General features: G+C 41.9%; 2 protein-coding genes across 2 annotated transcripts in view; one reads left to right on the top strand and one right to left on the bottom strand.

Annotated features, from left to right (window-relative positions):
- The first annotated feature begins 250 nt into the window (after nucleotides 1-250).
- WNT16 (Wnt family member 16) lies at nucleotides 251-11505 on the top strand. Its single transcript, XM_032207640.1, has 4 exons — nucleotides 251-339; nucleotides 433-653; nucleotides 2417-2703; nucleotides 11041-11505. The coding sequence occupies exons 1-4, from the start codon at nucleotides 251-253 to the stop codon at nucleotides 11503-11505; spliced, it is 1062 nt and encodes a 353-aa protein (XP_032063531.1).
- A 7969-nt stretch (nucleotides 11506-19474) lies between these two features.
- Nucleotides 19475-23099, bottom strand: part of FAM3C (FAM3 metabolism regulating signaling molecule C) — a 30613-nt gene continuing 26988 nt past the window's right edge. Inside the window, exons 9-10 of the mRNA XM_032195720.1 lie at nucleotides 22341-22467; nucleotides 19475-21287 (exon numbers count right to left, since the gene is read on the bottom strand). Of these exons, the coding sequence (XP_032051611.1) occupies nucleotides 21198-21287; nucleotides 22341-22467 (217 nt within the window). The 3' untranslated portion in view covers nucleotides 19475-21197. The remainder of the gene's footprint in view (nucleotides 21288-22340; nucleotides 22468-23099) is intronic.

The following is a 23099-nucleotide window of genomic DNA, read 5'->3' as shown; positions in this document are numbered from 1 at the left end:
GGCCGGGCGGGGGGAAAGAAGCCACCAAAGGCAACTTTCTCACCTTGCCGGGAATAAAGCTCTGCCCATGCTTCCCCAGCCCACCGCCCGTCCACCGCGGGAGCGCCCTCCGACGGCCGGGGCTCCCCCCGCGGGGGGCAGAGCCGAGTAGGGGGCTGCCACTCGCCGCCGTCCCCTCGGTCCCTGCAGCCCGGAGCGGAGAGGAGAGGGGCGGAGAGGGGCGGAGAAGGGCTGGCTCGATGCTCCGGCCATGGGGCGCGTTGCCCCCCTCGGACGGTGCCTGCTCCGGGCGGCGCTGCTGCTCACCCTCTGCTCCGGCGCCGCCGGCGGCACCTGGACGTGAGTAGCGGGGCTCGAGAGGGGGCCCCGCGGCCACGCGTGTCCGCGGGGCCCTCGTGGCTAACCGGGGTGTTTGTGGGGTTGATCCCGCAGGTGGCTGGGCATCGCCGCCTCCGGCGGTCCGGAGAAAATGGGGTGCCCCAGCCCGCCGCTGAGCCCTCGGCAGCAGGAGCTGTGCAGGGAGAAGCCGGAGCTGGTGCCAGCCATCCGGGAGGGAGCGAGCCTCGGCCTCCGCGAGTGCCGCAGCCAGTTCCGACACGAGCGCTGGGACTGCCGCCCCCCGCCCGCAGCCTTCGGGCAGCAGCTCAGCAGCGGTGAGTGGCCCCCGTCTCCCCCCCATGTGTCCCCCTTGCATCCCGCAAGGCGACCCCGACCCATCCCGGAGACACCCACGCGGGACTCTATCTGCTGTTGTCCATCCCAAGGTGTCGCGACGGGTTTTTGCCCATGGCTCCCCGGGGTTGACGGTGCCTTTGGGTAAATCTACCTAGCTGTGTTGAAACGCCGTTCTTCTTGGACTGGCGGCTGGGGTTGTGCCCTTGTGTGTGTCACAGTTGCTAAATGGCAGTGACACACACACGCACGGCATTTTGAAAAGGTCCCTCGGTTGCAGGTAAAAATCTGCTGGTGGCACCAGACGTACCAGGAGTTACCTTAAATCCCACCATGTACACTCTGCTAGACGGCACTGCTCGACACCACGAGCCTGAAGCTGCTTTCATTGCATGAGCTGATAAGGAAAATACTGAAATTCATGCAGAAACGGGGATGTTCTGTTCATATCGAGTGGTAGGATCAGAGGCTGTGGACTTCAAGTTACTTTTGAGCGCTCTGCTCGCTGATTTCAGCATAGCTTCATCAAATATTGCAGTGCCCCTTTATTTATTTATTTATTTATTTTTGCCATCTCCACTTTATATTACAGCAGTGGGGAAAAAAAATCATATAAACATAAAATAAGCTATAAAAAGTGATGCATGTTCCAAAAAAGGGGAAAAAAAAAAAAAAAAAAAAATTCAAAGATTTTTACTCTCCTATATGTAGCCGTACACACTGCGTTAATCCCAGCCATTGGGAAGAATTGTTCCTGAAGACCCACAGCTAAGTGACACTGCTATGCCACAAAGCCTCACTGGAGTATCCTGGGAAGATTTTATGATGGTACCAGTAGCACAGACTGACACGAACAGGAGAAAAGAACAAGAACTTTCTTGTCAGTGAGCAGGAGCTTTGGAGACTGGAAATACCAGGTTGTTTTTACAATGGTGAAATTTTAGCTGCAGTTAATGCAGAGGCATTGATTTTAGGTTTGCTTAGAAAGTGAGTTGTGCTCTTTGCCACACTATGCCAGAAGTTGCAGAGAGGCTTGAGGCCCAGACAGGTACACCCATGATTCTTTGGGATTTAACAGGAACAGATGAAGGTTTTTATACTGTAAACTTTGTCATGTCCAGATTATCGTAGGCAAAGCACATGGCCAAAATATTCTTGTGCCATCCTGATTTCTGCCTGGTTTAAGAATCTGGGGGCTGTTTGCAACATTGTGAATTACTACAACCTCAACATTTACTAAATTTAACATGAAATACATTTTGGCCCTGTACCAAAGTACCCCAGGATCATGGTGGCTTCAAGATCCTCCTTCAAGATCTGAACTAATTTCTTCATCAAATTAATATGAGCAGTCAAAAGCAGAGTGGGAGTGAAGGTTTGGGTGGGTTTTTGTTTGTTTTGTTTTGATTTGATTTGATTAAAATTTAATTGGCTCAAAAGTTTCTGTGTCAAATAAAGTTCCCAACCAGATTTAGAAAGCAGTTACCAGAAATTGCATAGTACTGGCAGCCAGAAACAGCAAAATTAATAGCATGGTCACATGAATAGTCCCTGAAGTCTTTTTTCAGATGTGAATATCTACAGCTTTAAACAAGTTAACAATGCAGACCAAGCCGTGACGACTTTAAACTCATAACCTTTCCCTTTTAATAATACTCTGGCTAGTAAAATCCATTTCTCCAACTTGGCCAGGAAGGTGATCTGAGGCGGCTGTGAGGCAACATGTCCCTGTGTTGCTTTGCAGGCACGAAGGAGACGGCGTTCATACATGCGGTGACGGCGGCGGGCCTGGTGCACGCCGTGACACGGTCCTGCAGCGCGGGCAACGTGACCGAGTGCTCCTGCGACACCAGCCTGCAGAGCGGCGGCTCAGCCAGCGAGGGCTGGCATTGGGGCGGCTGCTCAGATGACATCCACTACGGGATGTCATTCAGCAGGAGGTTCCTGGATGTGCCCATGAGGAACATAACGGGCAAGAGTGGGAGCGGGCTGGCGGCAATGAACCGGCACAACAACGAGGCTGGGAGGCAGGTACGTGTCGCCACGTGGGCATGGGAGCCATCACTTGCTTGGTATTGGTCATAAAATAGCATTGGCCGAACACGGCCAGTCATTGACCACAGGCACAAGTGGCAAGAACCACATTGACACCTCCAAAGCAGACACATAAGAACCCAGAATCAAAGGTGGTTTTGACTGAGTAACTAAACTCCACAGGCTAAAATAAAATCCACAAAGTCTGAGTTAGATCCAGTGTGCTGATCAGGGTAATTGCAAATAGGTGGTTGATATTCCATAGCAAACTTTAGTGAGTCTTCTTCTCATAATAATAATTGAATATTTTTTCTCCTTATTCTCTATAATATCCTGTCATAATCACAACCTGCATTTTTAATTCTCCCTAATGGTGAATGAGCAGACACATTGGACACCAGGCATCAGCACCCAGTTGGGATCCACAGTTTGGGTCCTCATCTGAGAATAGAAGTCTAGAATCATTCAAAGAGGAAATCAAGATTTAACCTTTTCTTTTAAAAGATGGGATGGAAATGACACTCCCAGGTTAAAGTAGCCCACTGGTTAGGGCACTCGTCATAGAAGTGAGAGGAGGCAGGCTTCAGACAGCTTTTCTTCTGCCCAAGAGACTTCAAAGCCTCAGCTACAGAGGGAACACTCCTGCCATCAAACATTGGGCATGTGTGTGTGATGCTGGGTCCTTCTGTGCTGGTCTGCAGAGGAATAAATGGGGCAGAGAGAGAAAACATAGGGGATGTGAGTCCATAATCTGGTGGCTGAGGCTTACATCTGCAATGGCAGAGACTGGGGTTCTGGTTCTTCCTCTAAAATTAGTTTCTCTGCTTTACCTTGGAGTTTTTAACATTGTACTTGTTTCATGGTTCTCTCTGGCCCTGCAGTTCTTTAAAAGTGTTCAGCTTGGTGACAGAGATATAACTAAAAGCAAGAAATGGTGACTCTCTGTTTTTGGGCACACATCTTGATCATACTTGCTGGACTACTATGTAAATGTCATTTAAGAAAAAAAAGCATGGGTGGTTTTTACTGAAAACATCTATCAACCATAATCTGGGAATAGCCACAGTAAGCCACCATATCCAAGGGAGAGCCTTAGATACCATTGCAACCTGTTTTAAAGTAAATCTGCTTTTACATTTTATGAGGTAATATATATTATTTAATTTATTTATATTAATGGGAAAACAAGATCATTAAGAGACCAGCCCTTCTCAGACCTGAAGGCCTTCTATGAAGACAGGCTGATGGAGCTGGGGTTGTTCAGCCTGGAGAAGAGAAGGCTTCAGGGAGATCTTACAGCGGCCTTCCAGTGCCTAAAGGGGTCCTGCAGGAAAGCTGGGGAGGGACTCTTTGTCAGGGGGTGTAGTGATAGGGCAAGGGGGAATGGCCTTAAACTAAAAGAGGGTAGGTTTGGATTAGATTTTAGGAAGAAATTATTTACTCAGAGGGTGGTGAGGCATTGGCACTGGCTGCCCAGAGAAGCTGTGGATGCCCCATCCCTGGAGGTGCTCAAGGCCAGGCTGGATGGGGCTTTGGGCAACCTGGTCTGGTGGGATGTGTCCCTGCCCATGGCAGGGGGATTGGAACTGGGTGATCTTTAAGGTCCCTTCCAACCCAAGCCATTCTGTGACTCTATGAAATAAACTTTAAAACTGAGTATATGCTGAGAACAGTTACTTTGGGTTTAATTAGATGCCTGTCAGCTAAATCGTCTCTAAGGAACAGTGGTTGGTATTGTGTAGTAGGGGACGTTAATAATAGGAACAAGAGATTATGTGGTTATTTCCTTATGGAAAGAGCAGAGTTTTTAATCACATTTGTAGAGAAGAGGTAGCTAAGAGAGGAGAGAATAATGTCCATAAAATAATCTCTCTTCAAGTTCATGTTTTTTTTTAATATACGATGCATTTTTATTTTAATAGTCATTTTTATCATTAGGAAGTGGATGACAAGTCACAATGACATTTCAGCCCAGTCCTGCCAATCTGCATTTCATATGCACTGAGACTTCATTCGTATCACTCAATCCAGAGACTGATGAAAAACACTGAATTCCTGGAAATAAGTCAAACTAAACTATGAGACTGTGCCATTTTCTTAGATCAGTGTGACAGTGGAGATGTGGGGAAGCAGTGTGAAGCATCTTCAGAGAAAAAGAGATGTTTTTTCTGAGTTTAGGTGGCAGTGACACAGGTCTTTTTGAACCCTGTTGTCTCTTCTGCCTCTAGTTTTAGGTTAGCAGCAGCAATTTGCTGTCATCTTGCCTTCAGTGACAACATTTGCTTCTGTTCTCCTGCACCATCTTGTGCTCAGGACTCATTCCTGCACGGGCTGGGCTACAGCTGCCTCCCGCAGGTGTGCCCGCCCCACTGCCCGAGATCATGCTCTGTGGACCCTACCAAGGAACTGTTCGTCTTTAATAAACAGGACACTTCCATCCCCCTAGCCTAAGAGAAACTTCTCTTTTGGGATTGATAACTTTAAAGTTGGATCAGCTCCCTGGTTTCATCCACTGTAGCCTGACAGTGTCCTTCAGGCCCAGAGGACCCTGTAGGATTTCAGGCTTTTCACAATACTGAGCTCTGCAACAAAGCTCTCAGAGTACACTGTTTTGGGCTCAGTTGGTGCATACGATGCATATTCTCATTCCTTTTCCATTACACTTTCCTTATTATTTTTTTTTTTTTATTTTTTATTTTTAAAAACACCCACTGCAAGTCTGAAGGATCTTAGCTCCAGTCATTTTCTAGCAATGGTGTATTTGCTGTTCATTATCTTGGATGAAAATATGCAGAGTATTTAGTCAGCTTCTGTGCATGAGTATTTTGTAACTTAATAGCAAACTGTAGGATAACGCAAATATTTTGACCATCTTACAGAGTGAAAGAGAATGTTTATTGCTGGTGCTTGGGATTTCCGACAGCGATATCACAGAAGTAAAGTTTAGCAGAACTCTTGATTTTTGTAGTTTCAAAATCCTTGACTATGTGATGTTGGAAAATGTTGACCTTCATGTTTTGGGGCTTACAGGAAGGATGTTTTGCAATATATTTTGGTACTTTATGACCTTCTGTAATAAATACTATCATGTTCCTGGTTCTGTGTCTTGCAAGAGCAGTCTTCCAGGGACGATACTTCCGTATTTGTTTGGAGTAACTCATGGAACTGGTATGAAGAGAATTCTCTTGTTCTTTCCCTATTTTCATACTAAATGCTATTTTATACTTCTACATCTCACAGTTAACTCTAAGGTAAACCAATTCTAAATGAGTACCGATGCTTTGACTGAGTTGTGCACTGCTTCTGGTACTAACCTGAAGCTCAGAAGATCCAGATTGCATTCCTTATTCTGCCAGGAGATGAATGGTCATCATCTTTTGGCATCGTAATACTCAGGGTACTTAGATGTGGATATGTGAGCCATCTTATATAAAAGGACAGGTGAGTCAGGCACTAGGGGTTGAGTATTATTCTAGTAGTATCCTTCCACTCACGGAAGAGTTTCTGTTCAGCTACACACTAGTGGAAATGTATTTGATCTTCAGCACTTGTATTCCCACATGCAAAAGATTGGCTCACCAGAAGGTTTAGTTTTATAGGTACTTGTGGGTTGGCACCAGACCCACTAACAGCCTGCAACTGTTCTTAAGTGTTGTACCTCCATTAGGACATGTGCTCATCTTCATGAAGTTCCTGCTCTCTTCTACCAGTGGCTTCAATTAGTCTATGTGATGGCAAGTGTAGGCTTTAACTGCAAAACAAGTAGTGGCAGCTCCTGTCTCACAGCTGAGAACAGTGCCTGCAAACAGAGAGCTTCATTTGGAGTTATTCAGTGGGGATTGGCATTAAGGGGTATACAGACTACTATTCCACTAACACGGTCCCGAGCTGAAGACAAATCTGTGTTTTCTTCCCATACGCCTGTTGTAGCCGCACCTTCCCACCCCACGCTGCTCCCCCTGTTAATTATATCAGAACAGTGAAAGGAAGTCTGTTAAAAATGATCTTTCTTTCAGATTAATTTTTAACACAGGTCAATGCTGACCACTGTGTCCAGTTCATCACTTAACCATACACTCTTGTGCCAGCATCATCACAGCCAGGGACAGTGAGCGGCAACCAAGGCAAGAGGAACCACTGCTGGTGGGCTCATGGCTGAACCTGATACTTGTAGACCTGTCTCAGTTCAACACTGACCATTATCACAACCAAAAGTCATTTTATTTTCATGACCATCCTAAGAAAACTGGAAAACTGTCCCAGCCCGCACTGACAGACACATCTATCCACTGTGTGTGATTAGCAATGTTCCTCCTAACTTCTCTATGAAGTTTTGCTGTTTAGGGAAACTCCTGTCACAGTATCTCATGAATAACTGAAAAGATTCACCATGTGAATCTAAAGGTGTGGAACCAAGCACTTATTGGGGAGCCAGTTTAGAAGTCATGCTCCCAGTGTCTCTGTGCACCACTGAGGCACCAGTGTGTGTTGCAACCACTTCCTAGCAGAAGGCTGCACTGGCTCTGTAGGCACTGTCCTAGGTTTGTTTCCAAGAACACAGCAAGAGAAGATTGCTGGTCCCTAAATTTTGCCAGATGTTCAACTTGGGAGTTTGTTCATTACAGTTCATGGGACAGACTGAGATCCAGGGCTCTCTTCTGTGATCAGCCAAAGCAAGATGTCAGCTCCCAGTGCTGTCAGCACATATGTCCAACTAGAAAATTTGCTTATCCTTGCAGCTGGGAAGCAATAGCCTGGGGTCATGCACATCTGTGATGACACCATCAATTGTTTTAAAGTGGATTGCATCAAAACTTCATGCAAGGAGCCAGAGACACACAAAACAGGAATGCAGATGTTTCCAACTACTGTGGATGCTCCCAGTGACTCTACAATGCAACCACATTTGTAGTACTTGCACTGGTCCAATCTTCCATACACTGCTACTATATGCTGTATTTTTATATTTTGACATTAACCTGACATTCCAACATCATTTTCCACTCCTGTTTAGAAACTACTTCCTTTTAGCTTTCATTATTTTATCCTCAGAAAAAGACTTCTGAGTGTCACCTGCTGGGCTACTTGCCCACATGGAAGTAACTCACTCATAGTACCTAGCAGACATGTCCAGTGCTTCCCCAGACAATTTCTGGATCATTCTGCCTCATCCAGGTTTTACTGTGCCTTATTCTATCAGACCTGAAAGTACTATTTTTTTTCTTTTTCTTTTTTTTTTTTTTGCCACAAACCAAACTGTGTGTTTTTCCCCTGTTGTTTCTTCCCTATTTAACACCTTGTCATACCACAGAGAAGGCAAGGGTTGTATCTGAATCTCTGTAAGACTCATAGCACAACATGGTTTCAAGTTACTTTGAGTCTTTAATAACTTGCCATGATAGAAATAAATAATCATTATAAAATTGAAAATACTATTAAATCCCTTCTGTTTGTAAATTATATGTAATATTTGTGTTTCAATATTGTGTTTCTCTTTTCCTTGATACTTTTTAGGTTATATGTATTCTAACAAAGGTTTTCTGTCTTTGGATGTCAAATTCCCATCTGCCTCAGTCACTGTTATGCCTTAATGATGCATATTCTGACTACCCAGTGATTTCCTTATTGATAGATTCTGAAGATATGAGCACAAAGTCAGGTCTGTCTCTTAAACAGAAACTAGCCTGTGAAGGAGAGGAGATAAGTATCTGCAAAAATTGCTGCTAGTTGATTTGCCACTGAAAGAGTATGTGTGTGCTTTGGGGTGAGGATCTGCTTGTTGCACTGGTCTTCCTTTTCACAGGATAGGGAAAAGTCTCCAGTCTCAAAAACAGTCCACAGCACCTGGAAATATCTCCTGCATCGGTGCATTACTTCACCAGATTTCTTTGCAAGAGCTCATGGCTGTTTTAGGTCAGGGTATACACCTGCTGTTTCTTACTAATGGTTCTTTGAATGCCTCACTTGTTTAGCTTTCATAGTAACCTCTACCAATAAGTAAGTCCTATTCATTCACCAAAGATGTGACTCCAAGCAAACACTTTGGTCATGTGTATTTTTAATAATGTTTGTAGAGTTACATGCAAATACCTACATGGGGTTGTGTCAATATCTCTTGGGCAGAACGCTCTGGGAGGCCTCAATTCCCACTGAAATCCATGGACTTAACCATGTTGGACTCGTCCCAAACTTCAGTGACCACATTTACCTTGATAAAAAAATAAAAAATAAATAATCTTGGCTTAACATGTGGAGCAGAAATAGCTTCTTTGATCTGTTCCATGTCTTGACTTGCTCCAAAACTTGGATGTGCTGCCTGAGCTACAAATAAGCCAGCAGAGCCTTGAGTTTATTTCTGGTCATGGGTAACAGCAGAGGGTCAGGAGGCCTCTGTAGACTTGCATGGCTCTGTTCTTACTGCAGGATTGGGACTCAGGAACAGGCACTAATTAAACTTATTTTTCTAGGAAAACTAGAGGAGGGTTTTAGATTTCTTTTTTTCCTCTTTCCTAAAACAGTTTGAGGAAGGCAGATTGATGATGGTTAAAATCCGTGGAGGCTGTGGAGGAAGTAAATGCTTAGGATGAATTTTAATAAATAGCATCAAAAGTTTTTTTATTTTCTCCCCTCTGTGGGAAATACCAGTTCTTTCACAGAGGAATAATTTGAATATGCATTGGCTTTGCTGCATGAAAAGTTTGAAGAAAAACTAAAATTCACTCCTTCTGCTAAATTTCCCAATGGCCTTTATTCTGTAAATGAAATGTGGGGTAGAAAGTTAATAAAACAGCATACAGTAACATGGACTCTGCACACCACTAACCAACAGCCCTTATGAGTCTGTGGATGGCCACAAAGGCTACAGTTAATGGAAAGGTAAAACAAAACAAAACAAAATTACGATACCTTCTCCTTTGCTATATCTTGCTTGTGATTTTTTTTTTTTTTTTTTTTTTTTTTCCTAACTGGAATGTGGAATGTGTTACAAATCTAATTGTATAATTTTATATTATGACTATTAGCTATTCCGGAAGGGAGTATTATATTGATTGTCTGCTGACTGACTGAACCATTATGTTATATAGTCTGATTTTTGGGTGGTCCTTTGTGGAGCCAGAATCTGGACCCAATGACCTTTGTGGGTCCCTTCCAACTCAGGATATTCTTATTCTATGATTATAGTGCCAGATAAAGGAAACTACTGGTTGTTTACAGATTCCAGTTCTTTGAGATTTGCTTTCATATAAACTGTGCCAAAATTCTTGTGTGTTGCAAAAGCTGAATGCAGGCTGCAGATTCCCACTGTCAGCTGGACATTCATTGTACAGTCCAGTGCTTGCATCCATCAGGGCATAGTCGTGTAGCCTAAGGGCATTTAAACACTGGAAACCCATGACAGTACCAGTGTACCTAAATTAAAGGAACAGGGATGGAGACTGTAAGAAGCATGGAGGTGATTCAGCTGCAGACGTGATCTGAATCTACCACTGCAGAGCTATAAGGACACCTTCCATGGCCTTTCCCTGCAGCTCAGAGACGTGGGCATCTGCCTGCTCTCCCAGCATGAGTCTATTCTTGGGCACCTCAGTGGCTTTGACTGCTGATCCATGCTGGTCACACAGGCACTCCTGAGCAACCTCAAGCCATTCCTGTCACCTCAGCTACAGACTGTGTTGGGACTGTTTAGAGGTCTTGGTGATAGCCCAAAGGCACCCTTAGAAGATGTCATGGATAAGCACAGTACATTATTTCCATCTTACGAACAGCGCTGTTACCTGTCTTTTCCCTGCTTCCACTCCCATTATTCAGTGAACAGAGTGAAAAAAGAACACATTGTTTTGGGTATTTAGGATACTTCAGAAAGAAAATATGGCCAGAAATAAAAGCTTTAATTATTCTGATTACCTATTGCTCAGTTATGACAAGCAGCATAGTGCACATGCAGAGCACTTCTGGAGATCGATCTTTTGAGCACTGACACAGGTTGCTCAGAGAGGCTGTGGAGTCTCCCTCCTTGAAGATCTTCAGAAGCCACATAGACACAATCAAGCAAGCTGCTTCCAGTGTCCCTGGTTGAACAGGGGTTTGGACCAGATGGCCTCCAGAGGTCCCTGCTGGCCTCAGACACCTGTGATCAGGCTTCTCATACTGGAGGTTCAGAGGTGGAAACCTAATTCATAAAACGTATCTTTCCATGGCCTGTCTTCCCAATCAGTGCAATTGCAATGGCAGCAGTAGTATTAAATACTTAGAGATATCTGGATTACTGATATTAACCCATGTTCCTAATGAGAGAAAGACCACATCCAAATGTTGTTCTCCATTTGCTTTCAGGCTGTAGCAAAGCTGATGTCAGTGGACTGCCGCTGTCATGGTGTTTCTGGGTCTTGCGCTGTGAAGACGTGCTGGAAAACCATGTCCTCCTTTGAGAAGATTGGCCGTTTTTTAAAGGATAAGTATGAAAACAGCATACAGATATCAGACAGACTAAAAAAAAAGTTACGCCGGAAAGAGAAAAGCCAGCGAAAAATACCGATCCAGAAGGAAGACCTGCTGTATGTGAACAAATCGCCCAATTACTGTGTAGAAGATCAAAAGCTGGGAATCCCTGGGACTCAGGGGAGGGAATGCAACCGCACATCGGAGGGGCCTGATGGCTGCAACCTGCTGTGCTGTGGGCGTGGGTACAACACCCACGTGGTCAGGCACGTGGAAAGGTGTGACTGCAAGTTCATCTGGTGCTGCTACGTGCGCTGCCGGCGGTGTGAGACCATGACTGACGTACATACCTGCAAATAAGGTTAAGCATGGAAAACAGAGCCAGATCACCCTGCACTGTGTTGTACACAGAACTGCCGCTCAAGCAGCAATTGCTGTTACCATGTGGGATTACAGGGGATCAGCCTCAGGGGGAATAGGCGCTGCCAAACCAGGGGCAGTCCAAATGTTTGGTGTACTCAGCAACTGAGTGAAGAGCAGCCTGCACACAGGGACAGCAAAAACAGCAAGGAAGGACTCCTGATGGCACATCTGAACTTCACATTAGAGTTAAAATCTTTCTAAGTTTTGAATAGCTACAACATGAAGCTCAATGTGGTCGGTAGGTACATGGAGAAAACTCAAGGTTGTTAGCCGGAGAATGCAGGGCTAAGAGGCTTGTAAGACACATCAGATAGATCCACTGGACAATTCATTTCTGCAGGCCTTACAAAAAAAGAGCCAAAACCACAGCTACAGGTTACAGAAAATGTTCAGCTGATCACCATGAAGCATTTCTTTTGTGACTGTTCAAAAAGCTGTTTGCATCATATACAGCAAAGCATCCGGTACCCAGGAATGTGTGCCTGCAGAGGTGGGCACTGGTGGGATGGGAGAGGATGGTCCCTTGGCCTGAAATGATCTTAGAGGTCTTTTCCAACCTGAATGATTCTGTGAAATGGGCTGTGTCCGGAGCAGAGGGGCTAGAGCACAGGTTGGTGAACATGAATGGTGTGCCAAATAGCAACCTCAGGTTTTTGTGTAAGCTGTCTTTCAAATGCAAAAAGGACAGGTCTGAGGAGGGACTGAAACAGCTTGGTATCTGAAGGAAATATAGCCTCTCACGGGTATTTCCTCAGCACCTGAATGCACAGTTTGTGAGTCAAACCAGTCATCACCCCACTGCTGGACTGACTGCATGTATTAACCTGCCACGTTCAACCATCTTGCTGGTGGTTCACCACCATTTTCAGTTAACCATACAAGATTCAGCCCAAATAAATCTGTCAGAAAATGAAAGATTTTAAGAACATTGATTGCTTTCTCTTATAAGAGCTAGAACTTTTCATTAATGTCCTAGGTAAGTTCAATGCACAATGTAATTTAAGGATTGGCTCACACCACTAAAATATTTACTGTTATTGATAACATCTTCCATATGTTGGCTTAATTTTATTTTACATCTGTGAAAGGTTGTTTATTTTTATGCAATGATATACTTTCTGGTTTAAGAAAAAAAAAAAACAAAAACGTGTGAAAGGATTTCTGTTGTTTAAATGTGCAAAGACCTATTTTTGATAAGACAAGAAAGTTTATATTTTGTAAATATTTAAATTATGCAAGTTATGTAAAAGGTTTCCAAAACAAATGTGATAAGATTACAGCATTTGACATTTGCTGATTAGATATTTCTTACTATTGTAATAGTTTTTAATTGATTTTTATTTGCATGTGCAGGGGGAACTTAGAGGATTACAGAAATGTTCTTTTTCTTACCATCAGGATGGTTATAATTATTGCGGTTAATACTGAAGAGAAGTGACTCACTGAAGAGAAGCACTTATTTGGCGTTTTAAATGATCCTTTAATTATTATTCTGTATAGTTTTTTCTGTTCTTTTAAATCCATTTTGCATACAGTGAAATTCTAACCCTAGTGGTAAGTGGCAGTACTCCCACTGACATCAAGGGAACTGGCTGGGGGTCACAGTTCCACACTAGCAGGCAGTTTTCATAAATAAATCAGCTTAGAGGTTTTGGTTGGGGCTTTAAAAGTGACTTTTTTGCAAAAGATTCCCTGTCACTCTTACTTGGGTGTGTAGGTCAGGAGCAAGCAAATAAAATCTTCTGTTCCGTGGCTCTTTGCTACCTTGTGTGGAGAATCAGGAATAGAAGCCCTTTATCTGCTGGGGACCATCCCTCCACTTCTGGCCCAATTTCTCTTCATTGACCCAGCCAGATAGGTTAGCTATCTGGCCTAAAGCCTAAAAGCCCCCTGCTATTTATGAGAAGGGTGCTAAGCATGCCTGTCGCTGTCACAGGAGGATTTGACAATCTCCCTGTGAAAGCTTGGATGGGGAGGACACATTCTGGCGGAAGAACCTGAGGAGTCATGAGCCCTTGGTTATGGCTATCTTCCAGAAAATAACCGCACAGTTACTACAGGCAATTCCGCAATGGGCCTGTGAGCCACATGGATGTACTACTGCTCAATGTAGATATGAAGGTGTCCTCTCAGTCTGTCCTGCATTGAGCTGCTGGCAGACACAAGTGCCTCAGTGTCCTACGTGAGACCGCTCATAACTGTGCCTTAACAGAGATCAGTACAGAGCTCAACACCGCCTTGTTGTACAGGCCTCCAGGAGGAACCAGCTGCTGGGACTTCAGCATGGACATTGAGATTGTCTCTTGAAGCAGCTCTGATCTGTGCCTCAAAATTACCTTAGTTTTTAAAATCTGACCTAAAGTTTCTTCCATGCCTGATCTCTGAAGAAGGGAAAATCACCTATGTACTTCTTAGTAGGCCTTAACTTCTGGCAGGGGTAGAAAATGGCTATGGACTCCTGGGCATGAGGTCAGCTTCAGGGATTTGCCCAGGAGAACAAATCTCAAGAGGCTGTTTTTATGGGTCAGAACGGGAAAGGCTCTCACCTCGGCATTACACTGAGGAGTCGGGCAGTCACAACAGGGTCAGCGCATTCAGGGTGTCACTCGCCTGCTTGGATAGCTCCTATTTGAGGCTGCAGAGCAGTCATCTGGATTAATAATAATAATAATAATAAATGTAATTAATAAAAGTTTTTTTTTTTTTTTTTTTTTCTGGTTTGAGGGGAGGAAGTTTATTTCTTTTTTCTAAGTGTGATAAAAAACAACAAAGAGAAGTGGCAACATGGTTTATAAAACTATACATAGTTTATGAGGGCTACTGTGTCTGGACAAATATGTGTGAGGGATTTGAAGCTTCAGGGGCAGCAGAAGGACCCAGCTTGCCCCTGGGGAAGTCAAAGGGAGCTGTTTTGTTGGGGACAGTGTTACCGTTTCTGCATGGACAGCAGCATGGTGGTGAAAGCAAGTGGGTGCAGTCAGAGGGGCCCTGCTTAGCCCTCAGCTGCACCCACATTGTGTGTCTGAAGGCAGGGGGGAGGACCAGAAGCAGGGCTGAGTGCATGAGGAGCAGGAGCCCCTCTCTGCCTATAGCAGTTTAAACTGGTGTTTAGGTTAAGCTCCATTGTAACTAACCTAAGTTACATCCATAAAACCAGTTCTGTGTGGGCTGGGCCTGTAGAAGTAGTTCTGGGCAGGACCAGGATATGTTGCTCTGTAGTAATGTGTTGCTCTGTAGTAGCACCAGGGCCAAATAAATTATCTGATATCCACTGCAGTATTTATTCAACAAAACTGCCTTCACTCCTTCCACACTCTGGAAAGAGTCTCCCCTGGGTGAGAGCAAGTGGAAGAACTACATATAAGCCAGCAAGGCTCCCGAGCTTTCGAACGGGGGCCTACACAGGACATATGTGGTTCAGCTACTTTTGTGGGCATATGCCACTGAGATGGACTTCAATCACTCAGTTTGATAGTGTGTTTTGTTGTTGTTGTTGTTTTTTTTTTTTTTTTTTTTTTTTTTTTTTTTTTTTTTTTTTTTCCCAGTGCTAGGAAATTATAGATATATTAAACATAAGTGCAAGGTAAACAGCAACAATTCACCTTGGTCATTCAGAGGATATGATGCTAATAGGGACATGCCCCTTGGCTGGGATTTCTGAGGAAGCTGATATGTTTGATTTCATGGGAGGTAGCAAACAATTTTAGGGCAGTTTCTCATAGAGCAAAACTGTCATGGTTACATTGTGTAAAGTGCTGAAGCATACCAGCTCACTCTCCTGGCTAAAGTTTATTAAACAAACACGTAAAAGGCTCATATCTCTGTGGCAGACTTCATGCCAAATGAGGCAGTCCTTGTCTGACCCTGTAACATATTGTAGATATCACTTGTTCTCCCACTTCTAAAGTCAAAGATTTTAAACTAGCAGGGTGGAATAAATGTTATTATTTTTTTCTAGATAACCTGCCAAAGATGCTAACTGTGATTCCTTTCCTGACTGGATGACCCGGAGTTCCCCAGTCCACTAACACTAGCAACAGTGCATGTAGTATCATGACTGCTTCTCATTTCACACACAGATTTGCAATAATGATGTTTAGGATTTTAAATAACCTCACATTTTTTTCACTTTTGGTGAACTAGCACAGTGTAGTTCATGGTCAGGTGATAGCTAACACCTAGCTGAGAAGCAGGGCTTTGCACCTCTGCCTCCAATGAGCATACCTAAGGAGGGGAAGTAGTAGCAGTTTTTTGACTCTAAATGGGAATTTGTGGGCAAAGGACTTGTTCACAGTCACTTAAAAAATCAGATATTTTTTAAATATCACATTATGTGTGCACCAGGATGTCCCAATTTAAATGCTGAAACTTCTGACTGGGTAAGACTTCTATTATCATTTTCTCCAAAGTCCTGAAAAAAATACATTAAAGATGTATATGTATTTGGTTGTGGAGCAGAATGACTTTTCATAAGCACTTTTCTAGACCAAAAGCTTGATACCACACAAGGGGTTAAAAAAAAATAAAAAAAATCTAAGTATTATTTATGTGTCTGATCATTTACTGTCTGTGATGAAAGGTCCATTGTGCCTTGTGCTAGTAGCACAAAACCAGCTTATGGCTAAAACATCTTTTGCACAGACCAATCGGCCCCGTAATCTAAGAAATTAACTTGACACTATAGTATCTGTGTGTACTAAAAAATATTTTGACATTAGCACACTGAGTTTTTAGAGAATCTATAAATCATTAAGAGAACCAACATGCAGAGGAACAGGACATCAAAGTACAAATCAATGTTAGTTTAAAATGTGCTAATGGGATTTAAAACAAAATAAAAAACAATTTTGGCTAGTCATTGCTGATTATGCCAACGGGAGCAAATACAAAAATTGCCTGAAGCTTAGAGAATGAAGTTGTTAACTTTTATACTTGCTGATTTTGGAAAATTGACTGTGGTTTCACAGCTGGTTTGCCTGCTGGGTTGGCTGAGCATGTTCTCACCCTCCCTAACCCCATGCTGCCCCCAGCCCGTGGATCAGTTTAGCAATATGTTTCATGGAAACACACCACAAACAAGAACTTTGGCTGAGCCTGGAGCAGCAAACTCAGCTACAACACACCGATAAGGACTTGGGGAGGTGACCAGGAGCAGTAACTCCTTGAGCTGACTGTGCTAACAAAGTCCCACAGTTGCAATGCTAAGAAACCAATCTAAGCATCTTGCATTGTAATGCAAGAGGAATGGTTAATCATCTGTTTTGGGCTGTCTCTTGGGATCAGAAAGTTAATGGAGAGGACGAAGTGATTTATGTACATATTACGTAGTACACAATGTGCCTGGACTATTACAGTGCTCTATGCTGATCCCCACCCCTCTCCATATATATGTAATAAAGCCTTGAAACAAAGTTTTATATTCTACACGCCCCAAAGGATAATAAACGTTATCTGTGTTGTGCCACATGCGTGTCAGGCGCTTTAGAGAAAATATGAGAGTGCAGATATAAAAGCCAGAAATCAAGACATTACCCACTGATTTTTCCACTTGGAAAGGATGATTCAGCTGCCAAGATCTGGAACCTTGAAGGTGTACTGATAAAGAAAATGTTGAAATATAATTAGAAGATAATTAGCCAGAAGGGATTGCTGTATCACAGGGAAAAAAAATGCAGGCTATGCCCCACAGAAGACAGCACTCCCTTCCACCACCATCCATCAAGCTCACTGAGGAGACGTGATCCCGTCCTAAGCTGGGAGTGCCTTTTTCATGTCAACAATGAAAAAGCTAAATGAAAAAGCTAAATGAGTGCCTTTTTCATGTCAACAATGAAAAAGCAGGACACATAGCTGTGTCCTGCTATGAGCAACACCCTAAGAAATGAACAGACATTTATTTCTGTGAGAACAAAATATTACAAGAATGAGATCTTAAAAGATAAATGCAAGATTAAAGGGACTGGGTTGTATGTCCTAGTATGGAAATGGTAGGGCCTGGAAGAAAGTAAAAAAGACAATTTCCTACCTAGGAGGACAATGATCAATTTTTAATTTGCTAAGAATTAACATTAATTTTCAGCAAAGAAGGTTTTATAATGATCCAAATCTACCTACATGGATGCATAAGCAAAGGAAGAATACCTGAGGAACCTGATTTAGCCTGGGTCTATGAAGGATGCATTAGATCTTGGTTGTAAGGATGAAAGGGACTACTACAAGAAAAGAGAGGTGAAACTACAAGTGGTTTTAAGCTAGCCTGGTTCTGAGGCCAAAGTTAAGGTCATGAGAAATTTAATGAAACATCTCAAGTAAAGCATGTTCTCTCTCACCATTCTTCATTTTTTTGTCCATGCTGACATGCAGTTCTTCCTCCACAGAAGGAAGAGGCAGCAGCAGGAGGTGCTTGAGCCCCAGTGTTTGCTCCTTTTTGGTACACTGGTCAGAGGGCAATGAGCAGGGTCCCTCATACCTTCAGTACAGCATTGGAAGCAACTGCCATCTCATGGTATCACATCTGAGACTGAACTAGCTGGGACACTTCCATCTGCAATGGGCTGATAGCCAGGAAAGCTTCCCAGCAGCTTCCAGCCTGGGCTCCACCCCAGAGAGTTTCTGGAGGGGCTACAGAGTCCTTCCCATCTGCACACAGGAAAGTCAGTCAACACACGCTGGTAGCATTACTTTATTTCCCCTCCCAATTTATCCACCTGGCTTCTGAACTGCAGCTAATCCAAACAGTATAGGAGCCATTATGTACACATTAAGTGTTTACAAGTCTTGTCAGCATCTGAGGGATCCAAGTGCCACATTGAGACATCTGGAAAGCACAACATGCCAAGCAAAGAGAAGCCTTTTCTGAACCAGCACTTAGGAAACTAAGGTTGTTAATCCCTCTGCTCTTTCAAGAAAACAATGATCATGAAAGACGCTAGGGAAGATGCAGAGGGTATGTAAAGGCAGAGATCTTCAGCTTCTTAAGCCTCATCTGTTTCACGTAAAGCACTGATAGTAGAGCAGTTGAGAGCTGTAGCATGCAATGAAGTCTTCAGGAGGCTTGGATCCCAGCTGTGCTCCTTGGGCAAAATGAAGTCACAGTCTTCTTGTGTCCTCACCCTTTTCTCACAGGTGCATTTTTTGAGGCAGACATGCTCCACATCTTTCTTTCCTTCCTTCACTGCTGTCTTCAACATGCTGCAGATGTTCCCATCAACTTGTGTAGGAAAATACAGATCCGGGAGCTTTGTCACGCAGATACCTTTGCATGAAGCTATTTGTACAAAATGCCTTCATCCTCACACCTCACAACATCCTCCCACAAACTGTAGAGAACACTAGGGAGGCCATAGAAGTAAGCTTCTTGCTTGGTCAGTTAAAGTAAATTTAATTGCAAGGTGCATCCATCAAAATCACAAAAATCAACCGATTTAAGGGAAAATTACAAAAAATAACATTACCAGTTTATTGTTTTAAAAACTGTTTTTAAATGTTTTGTGGCAGGTCCACCTTTAGCAGGTTAAACAATCAGAATATATTTACTTCCTTCAGATTGCTGGGGGGTAAAAAAAAGGCACAAACTTAAAGATGAGGGCTAAAAGAGGTCTGATTTCAGTTCTGTTTCTTCCCCATTTCATTTTGCAGAGGAAATCTGAACTTTTTAATTTGATGGATGAAATATGCACTGACATTCAAAATCAAGAATAAAGACAACAGTGCAAAGAAACTATTAATACTTTTTTTTGTTTGTTTTTCTCTTTCCTTAAGCCCCTGCCAACTACCTTCAAATTTTTTTCTATTATTATTTTGTACAGCAGCCCAACCAATGTATTTATGTGAAAATCCCAGGACTTAGGAAACCAGTTTTTCACAATACCCTATTGTTATGAAATAAAATTTATTTTCTGATTGATAGAAATGAGGGTTTTACTTTATTTGATGACAAAGATATACACGATTTTGACACATCCTCCTAAACAAGAAAATCTGAAAGATTTAACAAAAACAATTTCACCATAAGGTGCTTTTATTGCTGTTCTACATTAAACTTGAGGGAAAACCACATTATTTAACAAGCTAGTTAAACATACAGAACAACTCGGAGTCCAGACTTGCTCTGATATCACAGGTTATTTGACTTGAAAAGCAATTCCCAATATTGCTTGAAGTTTTTAGTGCACACATCCATCTCAGAAGACATCAATGGTAACAGTATTCGATCGCCACTGTTTTCAGCTTAAGCTGTGGGTACCTGAAAAATCCTTTGTGGTTTTTGTGCCACGGTACTAGCTAGAAGTTGTTGAAGATTGTACCAGAACTCATGGCATGAAGCTTCAAGAGATTATAATCTATTCTGTGATAGCCCCTATTTATTGAATACCAACACTTTCAGTTACACCATGCTAACTTGGTTTCAGTGAAAGCTCGAGCGGGCCATGCTTAAAAGAAACTGAAGTTTCCAACAAAAGCTGCTTTCTGACAGCTCTGATACGAGCTAAAGAATAAGGCCACTTCAACTTGGTCCATTTTTTTTACTTTGGAAAAAAAAAAAAAAAAGAAAGAAAATTGTCAGTTAAGTTTGAATGTTACACATTACATAACCTTAGATACAAAGCTTTTGCTAATACCTCACTGTAAGCACAAATTACCTCAGTTTATATTAGATGTAACATAGGCAATAAAGGTTCATAATGTTGTACCCTGAAAACTGCTGCTAGAAGGCAGACTGCTTTCTAATAGGTTCTTTGCAATGGGAAATTTATTCCTGGTGTTAGAACTCAAGCAGGAAGGAATTCCACTTTGCATTTAACAAATGACTAACCAGTATGGCTGAACAGCCATAGGTAGACTAAATGGTTAAGCAACAGTACAAAAATTGTAATAAAAACTGCACAAGTTGCCATAAGTACTGTTGCTTAACATGCCAAGTCTCTTCTACATAGTAAACACTATTTTCAAGTTGAGTACAAATCCTTTCAGCTGCTTTTAAGTAGCACGTACACTATGGATACATTTACTTTTGTTTTCCTCCTAGTAAAAATAATTCATATTGTGCTTTTTGTGGCATATCTGTATTTAAGTATCATGTTTTCTTCCTTTGTTAATTATTTGGTTTTGGTGGGGAACTACAAAATAAATTTCCGGAGCACTTGTTATTAGAATAACCATTGAGCTTCAATAAAAAGTGATGCTGCCACTAAAAAGGCAGAGGATAAAAAAATTAAAGCTTTTTATTAACTTATGACTAAAATCTACATATTCCACAAAGGTTATATACTCACAGCAATATTAGAAGACAGTACATTTGTCAGGATCTATTTATTATTGGCATATGCAATTTATTAGCCAGTTGACCTACGAGATATTTACCATAGGCAAACTAAATACTGTGCTTTTAAGAAACCTGTTTAGAAATGATTTGATGTTTATTTTGAACATATTTACAAAAAGGATTTTTATGTGTTAGCAATAAATAATCCCGATATTCAAAATGTCAGTGCTCATGCACACACCGACAAGATGGTTGCATGCTTAAAAATATTATTTACAGTACAGTCTCCTTCATAGCCCTCTCTCTAATAACAGCAGAAAGTGCATTTTCTTCCATTTTCATTCTTCTTTCCTTTTGTTTTGATTTAGTCTTGCTTCTGAGGGATACAGCCTTCCATCTCAACAACTTCTGGCCAGCCTTCATATTTGTTTGTATCCTTGTTGTTCTTTATATGCTGTAAATAGATAATATCATCCTACTGTTAATGTGAAGTCACTTACCCTGTTGCTTTACGCATGGCTTTAAAAGACACTCCTTTGTAATTATTTTCAGGAAACAGACAAAGAGATGATGTTAGTATTAACCTCTTGCGCTTTTTAAGTATCATCAAATACAACAGCCTCTCAGTACTCTCCACTGAAAGTTGAAAGTTGCTTGTTCAGACAAGTATATGCTAAAAACAGGTGAATCTGACTAGTGAAAACATTTTTAAAATTTATCATGGATGTTTATTCAGCAAGAGAAACAAGCAAGGAAAAGATCAACGCCAAGAAAACATAAACCACTAGGTTTAAGTTAAATAAGGACACTAAACTTACAGGGCAGATTTTATGAAAACTACATAAGGCTGAATTTTATTTATTTATTTATTTATTTTTAAATTAAGGCTTTTCCAAGAAGCAACCACCTGCTGCCAGGTAAGATATTACTGCCTCCAAGAGTTTGCCATTGCTCCTACACTAGTTCCCACTCCCTTGGAAGTTGGCAAAAAAGAAAACAGGCTTGCTCTCCAAGTACAAAGCTACCGTTACTGGTAATTAAAGGCAGCAATGATATATGTTGAATTGCAGCTATTAAAGTATGTGGATATGTTTAATTTCACAAGTTTTCCTAGGCAGCAGTAATTTCTGACAGAAGAGCAAAGTGAACAGCTGGGAACACGAACACCTTAACTACAACTAATCTGTCAGAGGTTAGCAGGTCTAAAAATGAGTGTTATGCAGTAAATTTTGAATTATCAGTTTAATTGAATCCATCAAAATGAATTAATCTAGTTATTGGGTTACTAAAACCCACCCACAGAGGATTTTTTTTTCTTATTTGTGAATCATGATGGAATTATTCTGCACATTTAAAAGGAGGAGACTAATCAAGGAACAAATTTGAAAATAACACCGTGTGCCACTACTGCAATATCTAATTTGAACAAACTCAAGGCATTTATAAAACATTCTAAGCCTTTATTAATGTAAGCTGTTGAATTCTACTAAGTTATAGAATAACAGACCTGTTCAAATGGACTTTTAGTTTTAATTCCTTTTCCACCACAGAAGACCCAGTTGTCTCTAAAGCCAAGGTTAGTGATGGACGTGCTTCCCAATTCAGCAATCAGTTTCCGTGCTTCCTCATTAAGCCTTGAGCAAAACAGAGAAATTCGATATGCAAATAAAAATACACATTCTCAGAGCTTTCATTGTTCAATGCACCATTTAGCGTCAATCTGGTTAAATATAGTTTAAGTAAGCCAACACTGGGAAAGATCTATCTTTCAAAATCAGATAACGATAGTTTTGAAATAAGCTGATCTTACGAGCTCTGCTCTTTGATATTATTATCTCAAGCAACCAGCACACAAACCTATCAGTACACCAACAAAAGCCAAGAACCCTATATTTTCAAAATTTATACATACAACTCAAGGAATTTTAGCAATTCTCTCGGCAGCTAAAAAAAGTCAACCTTTAAAGTAAACACTGTTTTGCAGGCTCAAGTTGAAGCCTAGATAAAACACGAGCTCTCTTAGGTTAAAAGAATGGCCTAAATACACAAAAGAAGTTCTTGTTTGCTCAAGTCAATTAATTTAAAATTCAGAATGCTACCCCACAGCATGGTTCAGTGCCTGTAAGTCTGTGTAGGATAATACAGAAGATAAAATTATTCTGTAGGAGACAAAACCTCCAAACAGCAGCTCTTTATTTCTTCCTACCAGTTACTATATTTGCCCGATTACCAAACATCACACACAACTTCTGATTATTACTACTTA

This window comes from Aythya fuligula, chromosome 1, assembly GCF_009819795.1.
Source record: "Aythya fuligula isolate bAytFul2 chromosome 1, bAytFul2.pri, whole genome shotgun sequence".
Taxonomy (NCBI): Eukaryota; Metazoa; Chordata; class Aves; order Anseriformes; family Anatidae; genus Aythya; species Aythya fuligula.
Note: the sequence above shows the minus strand (reverse complement) of the source record. Positions and strands in the feature narration are given on the sequence as shown.